The sequence below is a fragment of the Oryctolagus cuniculus genome, chromosome 17 (assembly GCF_964237555.1).
Source record: "Oryctolagus cuniculus chromosome 17, mOryCun1.1, whole genome shotgun sequence".
Lineage (NCBI taxonomy): Eukaryota > Metazoa > Chordata > Mammalia > Lagomorpha > Leporidae > Oryctolagus > Oryctolagus cuniculus.
This window is the reverse complement of record NC_091448.1, coordinates 46,158,800-46,177,019: the sequence shown is the minus strand read 5'-3', so window position 1 is coordinate 46,177,019 and position 18,220 is coordinate 46,158,800. Positions and strand designations below refer to the sequence as shown.

The following is an 18,220-nucleotide window of genomic DNA, read 5'->3' as shown; positions in this document are numbered from 1 at the left end:
TGAAAGGCCGAACAGTGGCTAGCTAGGGTCAGGGACACTTACTGGCTGATTGTTTAAACCCCTTGGCCGAGTGGACGATGACGTGGAGGAAGCCATAGAGCCCTGGAGACTCGTCGTCTGCAAGAGAGGAGTGCCCAGGGAGGGGCGGTGAGAGGCTTGTCCCCTCCCAGATCAGACCTGCGCCTTGGGCCCACAGCACCACCTGGTGGCCTGCAGGAGACGTTTCCCAAGCCCTCGGCTCCTGTGCTGTGAGCTCCCCAGTAATGCTGGGGCCCTTCCCTTTCCGGCTGGGCTTGGGAAGCCAGATCCCATCTCCAGACCTGGCCAGGGGTTTGGTACCATTCCCCAGGGCTGCCTTCCCTCCCTGTGGGCCCTGCCAACCCCATGGCTACCCTCCCCCACCTAACCTTCAAAGTCGAAATGGACTAAAGCGAGGTCACTGCTAATGGAAGAGAGCGAGCTCAGCCCTGCCCCCTGCCGGAGACCCCAGCTGACCCTGATACTCCAAGGGAAGCTGGCTCTCCAAGTGCCTTCCAGAGAGCAGGCTCCGTGCCAACATCAGAGGCGGCCAGCACCCAGCCACCCGGCGCCACTCTGAAGGCAGCTCTCTCTGCCCAGAGCCCTCCCACAGGCGCCTTGCTTGCTCGGCACTCAGGGCCTTCCAGGAGCTGGGCCCTGGCATTACCGTGCATCTTCTACCCTCCCCGCCCCCATGTCCCATGCTTTAGCCTTCTGCTCCTTTCTTCCAGCTACTTCCTGAACATATTAACAACATGGTCCCAGAGCATAAGGGCCCCCAACTCTCCTCTCAAGCCAGAGGGCACCATCAAAGAGCTCAATAGGCAGGAACCCAGCAGGCCCAGCCCAGTGCAGCCCAGGATCCATCTGCAGCTCCGAGGCTGGCTGGGTCCCTCCAGAAGGCTCCAGCCATTCCCTGGGGGTTGAAACTGCTGGCTGGGCAACTCAGGCTCTAGATCTTACCATCTTTATTGCTGGTGACAGGAATGTTGTGTACAGTCCTAAGCTTGAAACAGGATCCTGTGAGCACCTGGAGCTCCACTGAGCTCAGGACAAAGGCCTGGAGATCTGTAGGAGGAGCGAGAGGAGGGGGCATTGGCACAGGTCCATGGGGACTGCAGCTCTGCCCAGGGCAGCTGCCGGGAGGTGGTCTTGTTCTAGGGGCAGAGTTAGTCCTTGGTGGCGTGTGGAAGGCTTGCAGGCATCCACCTGGGCACAGCTGTACGTGCTGTCAGAGGGTTCAGAGTAGGAGAACCTGGGGGCCGGCGTTGTGGCAAGGCGGGTAAACCCACCTCCAGTGCTGGGCACTGGTTAGAGTCCCGGCTGCTGCACCTGGGATCCAGCCCTCTGCTAATGCACCTGGGAGAGCAGCAGAGAGTGGCTCAAGTGCTTGGGCCCCTGTAGCCACGGGGCAGACCCAGAGAAAGCTCCTGGCTTTGGTCTGGCCCATCCCTGGCTGTGTGGCCATCAGGGGGAGTGAACCAGTGGATGGAACATCGAGCTCTCCCTTTCTTTCTGTAACTCTGCCTCTCAAATAACTAAATAAATCTTTATTTAAAAAAAGAGTAGAAGGCTCTTCTGTTGAGGAGGCTCAGGCATGTGTGTGAGAGACAGCAGGAGGGCTGTGGGTCCACACCCATCCCTAATTCACAAGTCCCTGGGGCAAACCACTTCAGTTCTTGGGGCCTCAGTAGATCTGAAACATCAGCTAAGAGCCAGCTCCCTGGCACCTCCCAGGGTGCAGCTGAGGGTTAAACAGGAGCTAACGGGCGGGAAGTGCTTGGAACACAGAAGGCTCCTGTGGCCACGGCCGCCATCGGAGCAGGGCAGGACCTCACCTTTCTTCTGTAGTTTCTGAATTGCTTCTCGCCACTCTGACCTCTCATAGTCGGAGGACAGCAGGAACAGGTAGCTCTAGAGAGAGAGGAGAGGAGCACTAAGTGGGGTGGCCAGCGCCAGACCCAGTACATTCTCGGATTCTAGGGTCCCCAACAAAGCTGCTTTTCACCCAGGCACCCTTGGGCTCAGAGAAGGAGGTAGCCAGAAGATGGAGAGGACTCCTTGTGGGGAGAGGAGTCAAGGGCTGGAGCCGTGGCAGCCTGTCTGGGGCACCGGGGCCAGAGTTGCCACCACTCAGGGCCAGGAGCTACAGGGAGCGGGCAGCCCCAGCTGACCTTTCCATTCCGATTGTGGATCCGAAACGGGATTGTGGGGGAGTTCAGCAGCAGCAGGAACTCGTTCTCAAACATCTTCTTTTTGAGGCGCTCGATGGCCCGGCTCTGTCCCTTGTTGGCTTTCTGCAGGGGCGAGGCACAGACGGTCCCCCCACTCAGCAGCTCTAAGCACCACATCCCCCTGCGTAGCAACCACGCTTCTTACTGTCCGTATTTCCTGGCCTGAGTCAGCAGAACCGCTCACCCCCGGGGTGGCTAAGTCACCAGACCCCGAGGGGCCCCCCTGGCAGCACACCCCGCAAACCCACCAACCCGATGCCCAACCCCCAACCACCTGCTTCATCTAACACTCACCCGCCAAGGCACCTCCGCTCTGTTCCAACTCACAGGGGCAGGGACCAGGCAACCGCAGCTGTTGGGTAGCCCAGGGGCCACCCACTCTCTTCAAAGTAGCCATGCCCCTGCCCTGCCTCACTTCTCCCACAGAAACCAAAAAAAGGCAGGGGGTCACGCCTCCTCCCTCCTTCTGCCTCCTGACCAGCCCCCGTGCTTCCTGCTGAGCCCCTTCTTTTGAAACTGAGACAAGAAGGTCTTGCTGGGGTCCTGGGCTCCGCACTGCATCAGAGACCCTGGCGCCAGAGACCTCTGACACCCGTCAGCACGAGGCTCTGTGCCCCGGCGCCCCCTCCAGTTTTCCAAGGTAAATGCATTTTATAAAGGGCTCCTCCCTTTTAGTAACTGCTATGGTGCTCAGCTCCAACACCAGCTTCCAGCTCTTCAATTACAGCTCATTTCTGATGCTGTTTTTTTTTTTTTTCAAACCCATTAGATGGGCAAAGTATTAACTACCCACAGCCTCAACGCCAGTGCTGTGAGGGGGTGGGGGTTAGGGACTCTACCCTGCTGGGGGTGCGGACAAAACAGACACAGGTGATTAAAGGCACTGGAACTTGGGCCCAGCCACACCCCTTGCAGCCCAGCGTTTACTGCAGAGGTGTCTTGTAACACTGGAGAATCAGGGGGCTGGCGCTGTGGTGTAGTAGGTAAAGCTGCTGCCTACAGTGCCAGCATCCCATACAGGCACTGGTTCAAGTCCCAGTTGCTCTACTTCTGATCCCGCTCTCTGCTATGGCCTGGGAAAGCAGTAGAAGATGGCTCAAATGCTTGGGCCCCTGCACCTGCGGGGGAGACCCAGAAGCTCCTGGGTTTGGATCAGCACAGCTCCGGCCGTTGCAGCCAACTGGGGAGTGAACCAGCAGATGGAAGACCTCTCTCTCTCTTTCTGCCTCTCCTTCTCTTTGTGTAACTCTGACTTTCAAATAAATAAATAAATCTTAAAAAAAAAAAAAAAAAAAAGAGTGGAGAATCAGAAACAACACCGTGAGTATCCAGGGACACTCTGTGCAGGCAAGCACCAGACGGGAGGCAGCTGTTAGAAAGAATCATGGGCCGGCGCCACGGCTCACTAGGCTAATCCTCCGCCTGTGGCGCTGGCACCCCAGGTTCTAGACTCAGTTGGGGCGCCGGATTCTGTCCTGGTTGCTCCTCTTCCAGTCCAGCTCTCTGCTGTGGCCTGGGAGGGCAGTGGGGGATGGCCCAAGTCCTTGGGACCTGCACCCCATGGGAGACCAGGAGAAGCACCTGGCTCCTGGCTTCAGATCAGCGCAATGCGCTGGCCGTAGCGGCCATTTGGGGGGTGAACCAACAGAAGGAAGACCTTTCTCTCTGTCTCTCTCTCTCACTATCCAACTCTGCCTGTCAAAAAAAAAAAAAAAAAAAAAAAAAGAAAGAAAGAATGAATGAATCATGGATCCAAAGCAGGCTGAGGCAGCTGTGGAGTGAAAAGCTGAGTTACTAAGCAGCACATGTAGTCTAGTCCCAGTCACAGGCAAGAAAGTCCCTGAGAAAATGGGATTAAAGGATACATTTAGGGGCCGGTGCTGTGGGGGGCAGTGGGTTAAAGCCCTGGCCTGCAACACTGGCATCCCATATGGGCACCGGTTCAAGTCCAGGCTGCTCCACTTCTGATCCAGCTCCCTGCTAATGTGCCTGGGAAAGCAGCAGCAGATGGCCCAAGCACTTGGATCCCTGCATGCACATGGGAGACCTGGAAGCAGCTCCTGGCTCCTGGCTTCGGATCGGCTCAGCTCCAGCCACTGCAGCCATTTGGGGAGTGAACCAGCAGATGGAAGACCTCTCTCTCTTTAAGTATGACTTTCAAATAAAATAAATATTTAAAAAAAGATAAATTCGGGGCCAGTGTTATAGCACAGAGGGTTAAGCTGTTGCCTGCAATGCCCTGTATCCCACATGGGCTCTGGTTCAAATCATAGCTGCTCCGCTTCAAATTCTTTTTTTTTTTTAATATTTATTTTGAAAGGTAGAGTTAGAGAGAGAGAGAGAGAGAGAGAGAGAGGTCTTCCATCCACTGGTTCAGTCCCCAAATGTCTGCAATGGCCGAGGCTGGGCCAGGCCAAAGCCAGGAGCCAGGAGCTTCTTCTGGGTCTCCCACATGGGTGCATGGGTCCAAGGACCTGGGGCATTTTGTGTTGCTTTCCCAGGCACATCAGCAGGGTCTGGATCAGAAGTAGAGCAGCCAGGACTCAAACCAGCACCTATGAGATGCTGGTGCTGCAGGCAGTAGCTTAACTCGCTCTGCCACAGCGCCGGCCCCTCTGCTTTTGATTCTGCTAATGCACCTGAGAAGGCAATGAAAGACGGCCTAAGAGCTTGGCCTTCCCACATGGGAGACCTGGAAGGAGTTCCAGGCTCCTGCCTGTGATAGGGCCCAGCCCTGCCCATTGCAGCCATTCGGGGAGTGAACTAGCAGATGGAAGACCTCTCCTCCCTCCCTCCCTCCCTCTCTCTCTCTCTCTCTCCCCTCTTTCTAACTCTGCCTTTAAAATAAATTTTTAAAAATCATTTTTAGAAAAAGGTACATTTTGATGCAAAAGACTTGAAATCCATGCATAGTTTTCTCATCATACGCATTTTTCATGAAGTTTTTGAAGCACCCTTGTACACACACACACACACACACACCACAGAAAACGTACAGAAGAGTGCAGAACACACTGCGGACTGTTAGCAATGGGCAGGGCATGCTGGCTGCTCATACTTGGGCACTGTGCACATCTCTTGCTGCAACAAACCTGCATTACACTGATGATTAAGGAAGAATGTAAAGTTTTAAAAATTTATCTTTAAAAGGACAAATCTCTTAAGATCCCTTAATCTGCTCCTGAGCTCGTCTGTGGCCAGTGCCGGGCCTGCCTACCTTCTCCACTGTGTGAGCACTCGGGGCGGGGGCGGGGGAGGGGGGGGGTGTCCTGCACACGCCTGCAGCCACTGCGGGGCTTGGCCTGCACACCCAGCGCTGGAGGGCGGGCACACAGCCTGCCAGTCCCAGGACCTCTTCACCTCCAGTGAAGCAGGCAGGGCCTGGCCGCCCAGGAGGTCACCTGTGCCGGTCAGGAAGCGCCCCCAGGCAGACCCTCGGCCTTAAAGACACCCCTCCTGTTCAGCTGAAAGGGTTCTTAGGGGCTATCTGGTCGTAGCAATTTGCTAAGCAGCTCTGTATCACACGCTAAGTGTCAGGAGCACGGACGAGAAGAAAGCTACAGGCTCACACTCGAGTCCAGACCCTAAAGGGGAAGTGAAAAAGCCGAGCACACACGTGCAGCGGGGACCATTCAAGCAAAGCCGGAGGTGAACACCAGGAACTGGCAGCGGGCACCCCACCCAGAGGTGAGAGGCTTTTGCAGGGAGGCCGGGGCGGGGGAGGAAGGATGCCCAGGCCAGATGAACCACGCCGTGCCTCCTGTGCAGTCACTGGGAAGGCCTCTCCTCCTGGGCTGCTCTGTTCCAGCCACTGGCGGTGAATCTATGAAGTCAAGGCTATACACTCTCCTTTAACAGAGCTTTGGCTGCGTCCTATAGCTTTTGATGTGCAATACTTTCATTTGACAACATTTTCTTTGTTAATTTATCTGTCTGAAGGGAGAATGAGAGATACAGAAAAAACGGGGCAGTTGGGGGAGAGCGAGCGAGCAGGTCTTCCATCTACTGGTTCACACTCCAAATGGCCACCACAGCTTGGGCCAGGCAGAAAGCAGGAGCCAGGAACTCTGTCCTGGTCTCCCACACAGGTGGCAGGGGCTCAGGTACCTGGACAGGAAGCTGGACTGGCAAGCAGAGCAGTCAGGACTTGGCACTTAGGTACGGGATGCCGGCTTTGTAAGCAGTGGCTTGGCCTGCTGTGCCAAAATGCCCCTCCCCCCAGCTTTTTAAAATTTTATTTATTTGAGAGGCAAACAGTCAGACTGACACATATCTACCGGATCACTCCTCAAATGTCGGCAGCAGTGGCCTCCTATGTGAGTGACAGGAGCCCAGAACGTGAGCCATCGCTGCTGCCCCCCAAGGTCTGCATTAGTGGGAAACTGGGGGTGGGGGCAGAGCTGGGACTTGAAGCCGACATTCCCACCTAGGACGAGGACGGCCTACCTGCTAGGCCAAATGCCTGCCCCCAGGCGTTTGTGTGTGTGTGTGTGTGCTGTAGTAAGTAGTGTGTAATTGTCATTTCGACATCCTCTAACTTGAAAGTTGTAACTTTCCAGGCATATAATTAACTCATGTTCACTTGTTGATTTCTAATTTTACTGCACTGTGATCTATTAAATTGGGATTTCCTCTGCGGCCTAAAGTAGGATAAATATCCGTGAGCGTTCTGGGTGCGCTGAGTATCTCAGCCGGCTCCAGGCAGAGGCTCTGGGCATGTTTAGAGCAAGTGAGTTCGCTGTGGTATTTTCTCATCTATTTGCTACCTCGTCTGTGACGCTGCTCAGGCCTTTCTCTCACACACGCTGAGCTCTGCCTTATGAAGGCCTTTTCCCGGGCCGGCGTTGTGGCACAGTGCATTGAGCTGCCACTTGCAGCGCTGGTTCAAGTCCTGGCTTCTCTGCTTTTTATTTTTTTTTTTTATTTTTTTTTTAATTTTTTTGACAGGCAGAGTGGACCGGGAGAGAGAGAGACAGAGAGAAAGGTCTTCCTTTGCAGTTGGTTTACCTTCCAACGGCTGCCGTGGCCAGCACACTACGGCCCGTGCACCGCACTGATCCGAAGAAGGCAGGAGCCAGGTGCTTATCCTGGTCTCCCATGGGGTGCAGGGCCCAAGCACTTGGGCCATCCTCCACTGCACTCCCGGGCCACAGCAGAGAGCTGGCCTGGAAGAGGGGCAACCAGGACAGAATCCAGCGCCCCAACCGGGACTAGAACCCGGTGTGCCAGTGCAGCTAGGCAGAGGATTAGCCTAGTGAGCCGCAGCGCCAGCCCAGCTCTACTTCTGATCCAGTTCCCTGCTAACACATCTAGGAAAGTAGCAGAAGACGGCCCCTGATACCCACATGGGAGACCCAGATGGAGTTCCTGGTTCCTGACTTCTGCCTGGCCCAGCCCTGGCCATTGCAGCAGATGGAAGATTTCTCTCTGTAACTCTGCCTCTCAGGTAAGTAAACAATCATCCAAAAAAAAAAAAAGAAGAAGAAGAAGAAGAAGAAGAAGAAGACGACCTTTCCCCTTTTAGACACTCTTTCCCTCTTAGACAATTTTCAACATATACTCTTCTCCAGGGAACTCTCCATAATTAAGCCCACTAAAATCAGAGCACACTGGGGCCTGGCATTGTGGTACAGAGGGTTAAGCCGCTGCCTGCAATGCCAGCATCCCATATGATGCTGGTTCGAGTCCTGGCTTCTCCACTTCTGAACCAGTGCCTTGCTAACGCACCTGGGAAAACTGCGGAGGATGACCCCAGCCCTTGGGCCCCTGATACCCATATGGGAAACCCTGATGAAGCTTTTGGCTCTTGGCTTCAGGCTGGTCCAGCCCCAGATGTTGCAGCCATTTGGGATGTGAACCAGTGGATAGAATACCTCTCTCTGTTTCTGTGTGTGTCTCTCCTCTCTCTAATTCTGCTAGCTTCTATTTACTCAGAGCTAATGTGCCAAGGTCAGGGATGGCCCTTAACACATCCACACTGCAGAGCTCCCACTCCTGCATAACCGTGTCCCAATCAGGCTCTGAAATCTCACAGCTTCCCTGGCCTGTCCGCCCCTCCCGGTCCCTAGCACCCCAGCTCAGCGGCCAGGCTCTCCTCACCTCCTTCTGGATCTCACTCTTGAGGGCAGAGATCTTCATCTTCATGTCCTCCAGCTCATGGTCGGGGAAGGGATGCACCTGGGGGCTGGCCTCAGACTCCTCGGGGGACGGAAACACCAAGTCGGCCAGGGGGATGTACCACTTGCAGTCATACTGCTGGTGCTTCCTGCAAGCGACAGGTACATGTGAGCTGGGGCTTGGGGTGGGGACGGGCTTTTGGTGCCCGAACTGCAAGACCCGTAATGGGAGCCACGGAGAAGGCAGCCAAGGCAACAATGGCCCCCGTGCTTGAGCAACCTGATCCAGACACACTCGGAGACAGAAGCACCCTGCTCCTGCACCTTGCCGGCTTCTGGCCCACGATGACTGATGTCTTTGGATATCCAAACCATGTGCTTCTCAAGGAGGGCACAGTGGGCTCACACTTCCTATTTCCTGGCCCTGTCCTTCCCCCAGCTTAGCTCACATTCATTAACCATCAGGCCAGGGATGGAAAACAGATGCTATTCTGAACACCAACCCTGATCGACAGAGACCATACAGGGTACTGGATTAAGGACAACAAAGCCACGTCCAAACCTAGTGGGAAAGAATGCCATGGTTGATTAGTAATGTCTGCCATGGGCAAAGGACTGAAGGCAGAGCTGTGTAGGCTTGTTATTGGCATCTCTGCTTAAAATGATATCAAACGAGGGCCGGTGCCGTGGCTCAACAGGCTAATCCTCCGCCTAGCGGCGCCGGCACACCAGGTTCTAGTCCCAGTTGGGGCGCCGGATTCTGTCCCTGTTGCCTCTTTTCCAGGCCAGCTCTCTGCTGTGGCCCGGGAGTGCAGTGGAGGATGGCCCAAGTGCTTGGGCCCTGCACCCCATGGGAGACCAGGAGAAGCACCTGGCTCCTGCCATCGGATCAGCACGGTGTGCCGGCCACGGTGGCCATTGGAGGGTGAGCCAATGGCAAAGGAAGACCTTTCTCTCTGTCTCTCTCTCTCACTGTCCACTCTGCCTGACCAAAAAAAAAAAAAAAAAGATATCAAACGAGGTCTCCCTCCAGGGAGTCACACCCTTTATAGAATCTCTGACTTTCCCCAGGACTCAGACCTCTTACTCCAGCCCCTGAGTGGTGCGGTGAGCACTCAGCCCCTCTCCTCCTGTACCGGGAGTGTCTCGGCAGAGCCATGCACGCCTGAGCAGGAATAACCTCACAGCATGCAGTGGGCCCACCTCCCTGGAACCAGAGACAGAGGCAGGAAGGCGTTCACCCTGGATCAGGGTTCAAGTCCCATCTCCACTGCCAGCTGTGTGACCTTGAGCCACCAATTTACCTTCTCTCAGGCTTTGCTCCCATCTGGGAGAGGCGGATAATAATAACCACTTTGTGGAGCTGCTGGGGAGATTAGCAACAATGTATTCAAAGCGTTTGTCATGGCACCTGGCATGGCATAAGCCCTGGATAAATGGTAGCAGATTTAATGAATATTCACAGAATCACACTGAGCAAAAATTTAGAGGAGTCTAATAAAAGGCAAGGCTTAAGTAAATGATGGCATAGCCACTTCTAACATCATGCAGGAAAGCAAAAACGATGATTATGAAGATTGGGCAGCCACAGGGAAAATGCTTATGACGTGAAAAAGAAAAGGCACAGTCCAAAATTGGGCATTCACTCTGATTACGACCGTATAAAAAAAAAACCCCAACATCTTTTAAACACGGGAAGGAAACCCAGTGGCAAGGGACCTGTGCCTGTGTTCGGGTGGGTGGGTGTCCTTATATTATCTTTATAATAATATAAATGTCCTTATATTATCTTTATAAATAATCATGTGATTATTGTTAGAAAGTGGCTATGCAGCACAACACGATTCATTAACGTTTTAGGCAAGAACACAGAGCACCCTCAGGGCCAAGGGCTCCCCCTGGGCAGCACCCGGTTCCCCTGCCGCGACCCGGGACCCCCACACACTCACCCTGCGGAGGTCTTCTTCAGCTTGGCACACAGTAGGACGTCAGTGAAGAGGAAGACGTGCCGCAGCTTCCGCGAGCTCTCTGACACCTCCACCAGGAAGCCGTCCTTCACCAGCTGCCGGGTCTGAGGGAGAAGGCACAAGCCACCCCTGGCAGCTGGCTCAGTGCAGGCTGCACCGGGGCACCGTCCGGCTGGGGAGGGCTGAGGCGAGGGGCTTGTGGCCCACAGTTAAGAGCACTGGCTTTGGTGTGAATCCAGACACTGCGCTTTTTAGCTGAGATCGCAGATGGGGCATCTTTAAAGGGGACAGAACGACAGTCTGCCTCGAGGCAGGGCTCACGGGGGCGGTGTGTGTCAGAGCCAGCACGTCACGTGCCACAACAGAACCACTTTCCACAGCTTTCATCAGCTCCTGCCCGCCAGGACCTTGGCCCAGCATGACTCGTTTCTCCCCGCTGCAGTGTGAACACCCTCCACCTTCAAAACTCTTTGTAACTGAGCATCCAGCTTCAGCTCAGCCTGCACCTGCAGAGCCGCTCGGTCCCGCTGATGCTGCTTCTTGGTGGTTGGGACTTCCCCACGAAGTGACACCCTCGGGCTGGCCTGAGTATGGCTGCAGCAGTGTCCTGAGAGACCCTGAGGCTAGCCTCAGTGCGGCTGCAGCAGTGTCCCCGGGGTACCTGCAGCTGCCTTTATCCTGGGCTCTGCTCAGCCAAGAGCATCCTACTCCTCGTGAGACGTCGCAGTCTCCTCCCCCCACCCTCAGAGCCAGCAGGCCTCTCTGGGGCTGCCGCCATCTGTCCCAGCCTTCTCCAAGAGCGCCGTATACCGTGTGACCTACATATGCTGCGATATGTAGGTGAACCGATGAGTGCACACGATTAAGATGACCTGAAGCTGATGGTGCTCCAAGCCTCTGGAGATTTTCCAGCCATTCTTGCAGTGAAATGAACCAGTGACATCACCCCGAGGTGCAGCAGACCAGGGCTAGGAATGGCACCGCGGACTGGCTCACCACGGCCCACCAGTCACGCCCGGCACCCTGTCCCTGGTTCCTTCCCTCTGCAGGAGACACCAGAGGCTCATAAATGCAGCAGCAGAGCGTTAACTGCATCCAGCCTTCCCTTCCTGGGGCCGCTTAACCGCCTTTCTTGGGCAGGAAGCAAGGAATCTAGGCCAGCCTACTGACCCAGGAGGGCAACTGTCCCTCCAGTGTGTCCTCTCACTGGGCTGCTCCCCATCCTTCCACCAAGAAGGAGCCCCCCGGGAGCAGCTGTAGCAGTCTGAGGTGCCCACAGGGGACACTGCAGCAGCAGGGGTGGCCTCCGCCACCTCTGCCACCAGCCTCTGCTGCTCCCCAGCTCACGACCTAGCTCCTACACAGGCCGATCAGAAGCAACTCCCAGTCCCACTCTCTCAGCCTCGCAGAGACAGGGGCTTGCACTCATTAATGAGGAACCCAGAGGCCCGACTTCCCCGGGTGTGGGGAACAGTGCATGGGGCTTATCGCCAGAAAGTCCCAGGGACAGAATCCAGTCCGACACTTATGGCTGAGACCTTGTACCGGACCTGCAGGGGATGCTCCAAGCCTCAGCTTCCTCTTCTGCCTCCCCGGACTATGACGACGATGAACGAGAGGCTGGCCTTTAAGCTCAGCCCTGGTGAGCAGGGCTCTCAGCAGCAGTGCCCACGCTTGAGGGACAACAGGGACAGGGGTCAGATCAGCCCCCCCTGGGGCCAGGCTGTGCTGGGTCCCGAGCTCACCTCCCCCTTGGGGGTCGTGACTGCAGTCCGACGGGGGTCGATGTCCTCGTTGATGCTAGACAGGAAGTTCTGGGAGATGCGGAGGGCATCCTGCAACAGCGGGTAGTCTGGGTGGTCCACAGGCGTGTGCTTCAGCAAGTCCTGGGCAGGGGTGAGGGTGGCGTGTTGGTGCTATATTTAATTATGTAGCTTTAATTAATTAATTAAAAAGGCAGAAAGTGAATGAGTATCTTCTATCTGCTGGTTCACTTCCTAGATGCCTGTAACAGCCAGAACTAGGACGCGCTGAAGCCAGGAGACAGGAACTCCAGCCAGGTCTCCCATGTGGGTGGCGAGGACCCGAATACTTGAGCCATCACATGCTGCCTCCCAGGGTGCGCATTAGCAGGAAGCACAGCTGCGACTCAAACCCAGGGGCTCTGACATGGGACGCAGGCATCCCAGGGGGTATCTTAACTGCTCTGCCAAACACCTGCATGTGGGGGTGGTGTGTTTGGGGGTGCAGATGAGGGGCTCAATGGGAGGACACTGGGGTAAACTCAATCCTTCCCAAAACAATATGAAGAGCAGGCACTCAGGGACCCACACTCAAATCTGGTCACACCTTCAAAATCTGAACTAAAACTCAGGGTCAGGGCACAGGGAGGGTGAGGCAGTGGCCCTTCACTCCTGCTACATCACAACTCTTTCCTGGTGAGCCAAGGGCCACCTCTGTTCGCCAAGCAGCTGGGACAGACAGCTCCCCCCACCCCGCAGCTGCCCCAAGGACAGGGGAGACCATGAGGCAGGGGCTGGGGAAGCAGAAGTGCCTGCCTCCTGAAGAGCATTTGGCCAAATGTCAAGCTCAGTGGCCGAGCTATATTTAGGCCCTGGTCCTGTTGGCATGGTTACTGCAGGCCAGGCAGGCGCAGCTGGGGCCCAGGGACCCTCTCAGGGACACCAGCACCCTTCCAGCCAGAGCTCAGGTTTCCACGGGACTCCCAATACCTCCCGGGCCGCTCAGGGTCTTGACACTCACGTGCAGGACCAGGGTGCTCCGAGTGACTCTGTCGATGGGCTTGTAGAGCAGAGCTGGTGAGGGAGGCAGGGAGAAGGGGTCAGGACAACCAAACACCAGCAGCCTGAGACCTGAGACCAGCCTTGCTCCCTGAGCTGCCTGGCTGTCAGGAGCCCATGTGGGCTGTTCGGCAAGCCCACTCAGCTACTCCCAGGCCCAGCCGAGCAACAGGAAGAGGTGGACACAGCCAAAGCCACCCAGGCCACCCCTTACCTGGTCTCTGCCTCACTGCCCACCAGCCATGACCTCTGGAAGGCTGCCCCCAGGGCTTGACCTGGCTTGGAGAAGATGCCCCCCTGAAGCTCCTAGTCTGACCCACAGGTACACCTGGATATACCCCCAGGAGTCCCGCACACTGGGGACCCCAACATGGGCAGGAGACAGGCTTCCTGTCCAGAGAGAGCAGCTCTTGCACACCCTATCATTCTCACTCCTCCAGCCCAAGGCTTGGCACAGCCAACTGGGAACAAACAGGCTTCATGCTGACCCACATAGCCGGCCTCATCGCCATGAGAAAGACTCCTGCAAACCCCTCTCCCGCTCCAGGAAGAACAGGACAGGCTGCAGGCCAGTCTGCCATGGAAAGGCTTTGTTCTCAAGCAGGTGGCAAAGATTTCCTGAAGGAATCCAGGCCCATATGGAAGCCCCAAAGAGGCTGGAAAAAAATGCAAGCTCAGCCTGGCCCTTGCATACCACCCCCTCCATAGCTCAGACACCAAGTGAGCACTGCTGGGAGTGGACAGTAGCAGGTGGAGGCAGCAGCTGGCAGGTCGACCTTTCCAAACATGCCTCCTGCAGGCAGCTGTGCCCTGCCCCTCCAAACTGGGGCAGCTCAGCTTTGGCCCTGCACCTGCACGCCCCTCCATGGGGTCATGACCTTTGATCCCTGACCATAGGAGCCGTAAGAGGCAGAAGGCCATTCTGAGAAGGAGGACCCAAACTGAGTGTCCACAGGACCAGGCTGTGCCAGATTCCAGAGCTGACATTCAGGCCTGAGCTGGTTCCCAAACCAAAGAGCCCCCGAAGTCCCAGATAGAAATACGGTGCACTGCGAAGCAGACCCCTGGGGGGACCATCTGCTGGAGAGGAGGAGGACACACTCCCAGCAGTGCACCACCAGCGCTAGCTGCAGTCTGCCTGGCCACCCGTCGGTACCCCCAGGGGCTCTTACAAGTTACAGCTGCCTGCTCAGACTCCCTCGCTGACCACGCCGGGCAGTACAGACTGACAACCCCTGCTGTCTGCACATGCACTTCCCGCAACCTATCCATACTCCTGTCTCATCCAGCAGGTTCTAGCGACCCTCCCCACAGGCCAAGGGAGCCAGAATGGGCAAGACCAGGCTTGAGGTGTCCTGGGACAGGGTGGGCAGAGCCCAGCACGCAGCTCATGGGGGACCCATTTCTGAAGCTGTTTAAGGCACAGGCACCGGCCTGTGGCTTGGCCCACCTCCAGGGGCAAATAACGCATGAGGACCCCAGAGACTGCAAAGAAAGCACCAGCTGTTCAGACCCCTGCATAGGGCTGGGGTTGGGGTGGGGAGCATACTCCGTGCCGCCAGCTCCTGCTCTCCTTGGGGTCCCAGGGGAAAGAGGTGCTAACTCAGCTCAGAGGGCTGCACCAACAGCAGGCTGGATTTCCGAGTTATTAATGTGCCTGAAGTCTCCACAGCCCAGGTCTCCCTGACCTGGGCTGTGGAGTAGTCCTACAGCCTCAGCCTCGGCTGGGAGGAAAGGTCGGAGGGAGCAATTCAGGGAGAGGCCCTGGGGCCACAGTCTGCGATGGAGGGAGATGGGGGAGGAAGACCAGCCCTAGGGAGCATGCTCCCCGCGGCCCCTGCAGCCCTGCTACCCCTCGTAACTCCGCGAGAGGCGCTTACTCTCTCACCAGGGACTCCCGCCCCCTCCCCTGGTCCCTGACTCCTGTGGCACCCACCTCCCACCAAGCTGCAGTGCTTGCTGTCTCCCTCCTCCAGGAAGCCTTCCCTGACCAGGACCTCTGCAGACCACAACTGCAGCATCTAACGGTCCAGTTGCTGTGAGCCAGCTGCTCGCCTAACGGCACTTGGCTAACTGCTTTACCTGCTTTATTCCCGGTGGTTACAAAGGGAAGCAGGGCTCACCGGCCCCATTCTCCAGATGAGGAAACTGAGGCAGACAGAAGGTAACTCGATCACAACCACAAAGCTGTAAGTGGCAGTTGGGTTTGGACTGAGACTGTCCTCTTCCTTAGGAAGGGACAAGCCCCAGAGAAGCTCAGTGAACCGTACAAGCGTTCTCAGAGACTGGCCGGAGCGGGTGAGCTGGCCTCTTGCTGCCTGGGCGACAGCGGGTCCAGTCCTCCTTCCCCACTCTGAAGCTGACTTCACCTCGGGGACCAGATGCCCTGAATGCTGGGTCCCAGGCCTGCCGTGGGAGGGCTCCGTCTCCTTCGGAGGGAGGCCGAGCAGAGGCTTATAAACCAGCTCTTGGGCCAGACCAGAAAGAGCACATCCCCTCTGATCCTTGCACAGGCCACCTTCAAGTCCAGCTCTCCTCTTGACCCCAGCTGGCCAGAAGCTGAGACACAAGGGGCAGGGGACACAGCCAGCAGCTGTCCCAGGAGCCAGCCTCGACACAGGACAGCAGGGGAGGGGACGAGGGTCCTGCACAGCAGCCTCCGAGAGAGAACCCAGGACGCCTCAGCCTCTCCTCCAGCAAACGGCCACCTCCCCCATCCCCATCCATTCAGCCTTCGACAAGGAGCTCCAGGTTACCACGGAGATAGGAAAGCGAAGTGACAGAGAAGGGTGCAGAGACAAAACGCCTGGTGGGAGGGAAGAGGAAGGTCCTAAAACCAGCCACCTGCCACTCCAACACATATGGGCCCAGAACAGCTGGTGTGGAAGCAACACCTGCCCCCCATGCCCTGCCACAGGCTGCACGGGTCAACCCCTCAGGCGCTTCTTGCCTTAGAGGGCAGTCAGTGGCCCCTGGGCCCCCCAGCATAGCGGACGGTTTGCCCCCTGTCCCGGGACCAGCAGCGGCAGCAGCTGCAGGATGCTCCGACCCTTTCCATCCCACGGTGGGCGTGTGACCTTCACAGAGCAGCAGCCTGCCACGCCCCCTCTCCCTCCGGCCTTTCACTGAGCACCCTCTGAGCTAAGTGCAGAGACCTGGGCTCCAGGCTCTCTCCTCCTAGACACAGACCTCCTTGGAGCCCTGGAGGTCCCCTGCTCTCCAGGCTGCTGTCCTGGGGGAGGCGGCACGTGCACGCGTTCCCAGCACACAATACCCTGCTGCCCAGCCTCCCCTCCTCTCCTGAAACAAAGAAACTCCCAACTTCTCTCTGCAGCCAGGCAGGTGCCTCTCATTCCAGGGCTGCAGTCGGACCCTCTGCCCCTCTCCATCAGCCCCTGGCCACCATGCCTGCAGGTGTAGCCTGCTACTCTCTCTCCAGGAAGTTACTCCGTGCCTCCCATGCTGGCCCACCAACCCCCCTCCCAGGGCTCTCAGGGGACCTGGACCCTCCTCGCAAGGTCCTTCCCATTCCAAAGCCACCCTTCCTGGGGTGGCCCCCCATGTTCAACCCCAGGATGGCGCTGGCCACGATGGGAGTGCACACAGGTGCAGCAGCCACTTGCCCACCCTCTCCCCTGCTGCCCCCAAACCTTGACAGCCACACTGAAGCCCCCCACTGCCAGCTCCCAGAGGCGGGAGGGCACAGCACCTCCCAGGGAGAAACCAGGGTTACCATAGGTGCAGTTACAGCAGAAGCGAATGATGAGGAGGATTTCCATGGCCGCCTGTGTCCCTGCAGCAGGAGCGTGCAGCCATCGCTCCTGGCTCCCCGGCTCCCCTCGGCAGCCCAGCCACTCGCCCACCTCGCTGGCGGCTGCTGCACAACCTCCAGAATCAGGCAGCCGCTTCTGAGTGCTCCTCCGGCAAGGGGGAGGGGAGGGGAGGCGCGGCGCGTGGAGAGGAGGGAGGAGGGCGGGGAGGGGAGGAGGGAAGAGCAGCCCGCTGGCATCCTACAGAGGAGCACGTTTGTAGCTGGCCGGCTGCCTGGGGACAAGAGGCTGGATTCCTCGCGTGCACACACGCACACACACACACACACACACGCACGCGAGCAGGGAGGGCACCAGCTCACACAGCTTGCAGTCCACAAAGCCAGACAAAGGAAGGTGACTGTCATCCCGCCCATTCCCTCAAGTACCTTCCATGGTGACGGACGTGTGGCTGTCCTTGGAGTCCTTGGGACCTTTCACTTTGAGTTCCTGCCAAGGGGAGGAGAGGAATCACTGGCTGGTCTCCCCCCCACCCCCCACCCCGTGAGCCTTGTAGGAAGGACGGGCTCCAAGATTCGGGGGGGGGGGGGGGCTGGAGGTGCCAGAGACAGCGCTTCGATAATGGGAATTCTTCAGACCCAACCCTGAAGCCCCTCACCAGCAACCCCAAGGGCCCTCCAGACAGGGAGCAGTGGCAAGAGCAGGACCCCGTGCCCCACCAACCCCCCAGGGATCTGTACACATCAGCCCAGGGTGGACAGGGCCTGAGTGGACAACTGCCAGCTGATCCCTGCAGCACGAGCAACCTTAAAGAGGTTGCTTAAAGAGGACTTAAAGAGGAGGGGTCCTGCACACCTCAGGGGAAGCAGGCAGGTGAACACCTCCCACCCGTGTTGAGAGACTCACTCGGCCCCCGGCCCCACCCTCCAGTGCCTGTGCTGGGCTGCAGGGAGGACACTGTTGGAGAGGTAGTGCTGAATCCCTCATGGACCACGAGCCAAGCGACCCGGCAGCAAGGGTCAGACTCCAGGGATGGCTTATCTGGTCCAAACCTCTTCTATCTGCCTGCAGGAGTGGGCCCAGGCCCAGCCCGAGCTACCAGGACAGCGTGGCCTGCAGTGGGAGCTGTAATGCAATCTGTACTTGGCAGGCTGAGCAGAGCCCTGAAGAGGAGTGTCCAGGGAAAGCAAGGGGCAAGGTGAGGTCAAGGTCAGGCACACAGGTGATGCTGCCCACAGGCAAGGAGGGAGGGAGGGAAGGCCCAGACAGCAGGGGCACCACTCTCCCCACTCTGGTCTCAAGCCATTTCTAGAC

At 57.3% G+C, this 18,220-nt stretch overlaps 1 protein-coding gene across 4 annotated transcripts in view; it reads right to left on the bottom strand.

Moving 5' to 3' along the window:
• Positions 1 to 18,220, bottom strand: part of ABR (ABR activator of RhoGEF and GTPase) — a 181,688-nt gene that overhangs the window by 36,119 nt on the left and 127,349 nt on the right. For all 4 annotated transcript variants that reach the window (XM_017348925.3, XM_002718897.5, XM_051825368.2 and 1 more), the window contains 9 exons: positions 17,335 to 17,395; positions 13,099 to 13,151; positions 12,081 to 12,221; positions 10,318 to 10,439; positions 8,352 to 8,517; positions 2,193 to 2,315; positions 1,857 to 1,932; positions 982 to 1,086; positions 43 to 117 (listed from right to left, as the gene is read on the bottom strand). In XM_017348925.3, the coding sequence (XP_017204414.1) occupies positions 43 to 117; positions 982 to 1,086; positions 1,857 to 1,932; positions 2,193 to 2,315; positions 8,352 to 8,517; positions 10,318 to 10,439; positions 12,081 to 12,221; positions 13,099 to 13,151; positions 17,335 to 17,395 (922 nt within the window). The remainder of the gene's footprint in view (positions 1 to 42; positions 118 to 981; positions 1,087 to 1,856; positions 1,933 to 2,192; positions 2,316 to 8,351; positions 8,518 to 10,317; positions 10,440 to 12,080; positions 12,222 to 13,098; positions 13,152 to 17,334; positions 17,396 to 18,220) is intronic.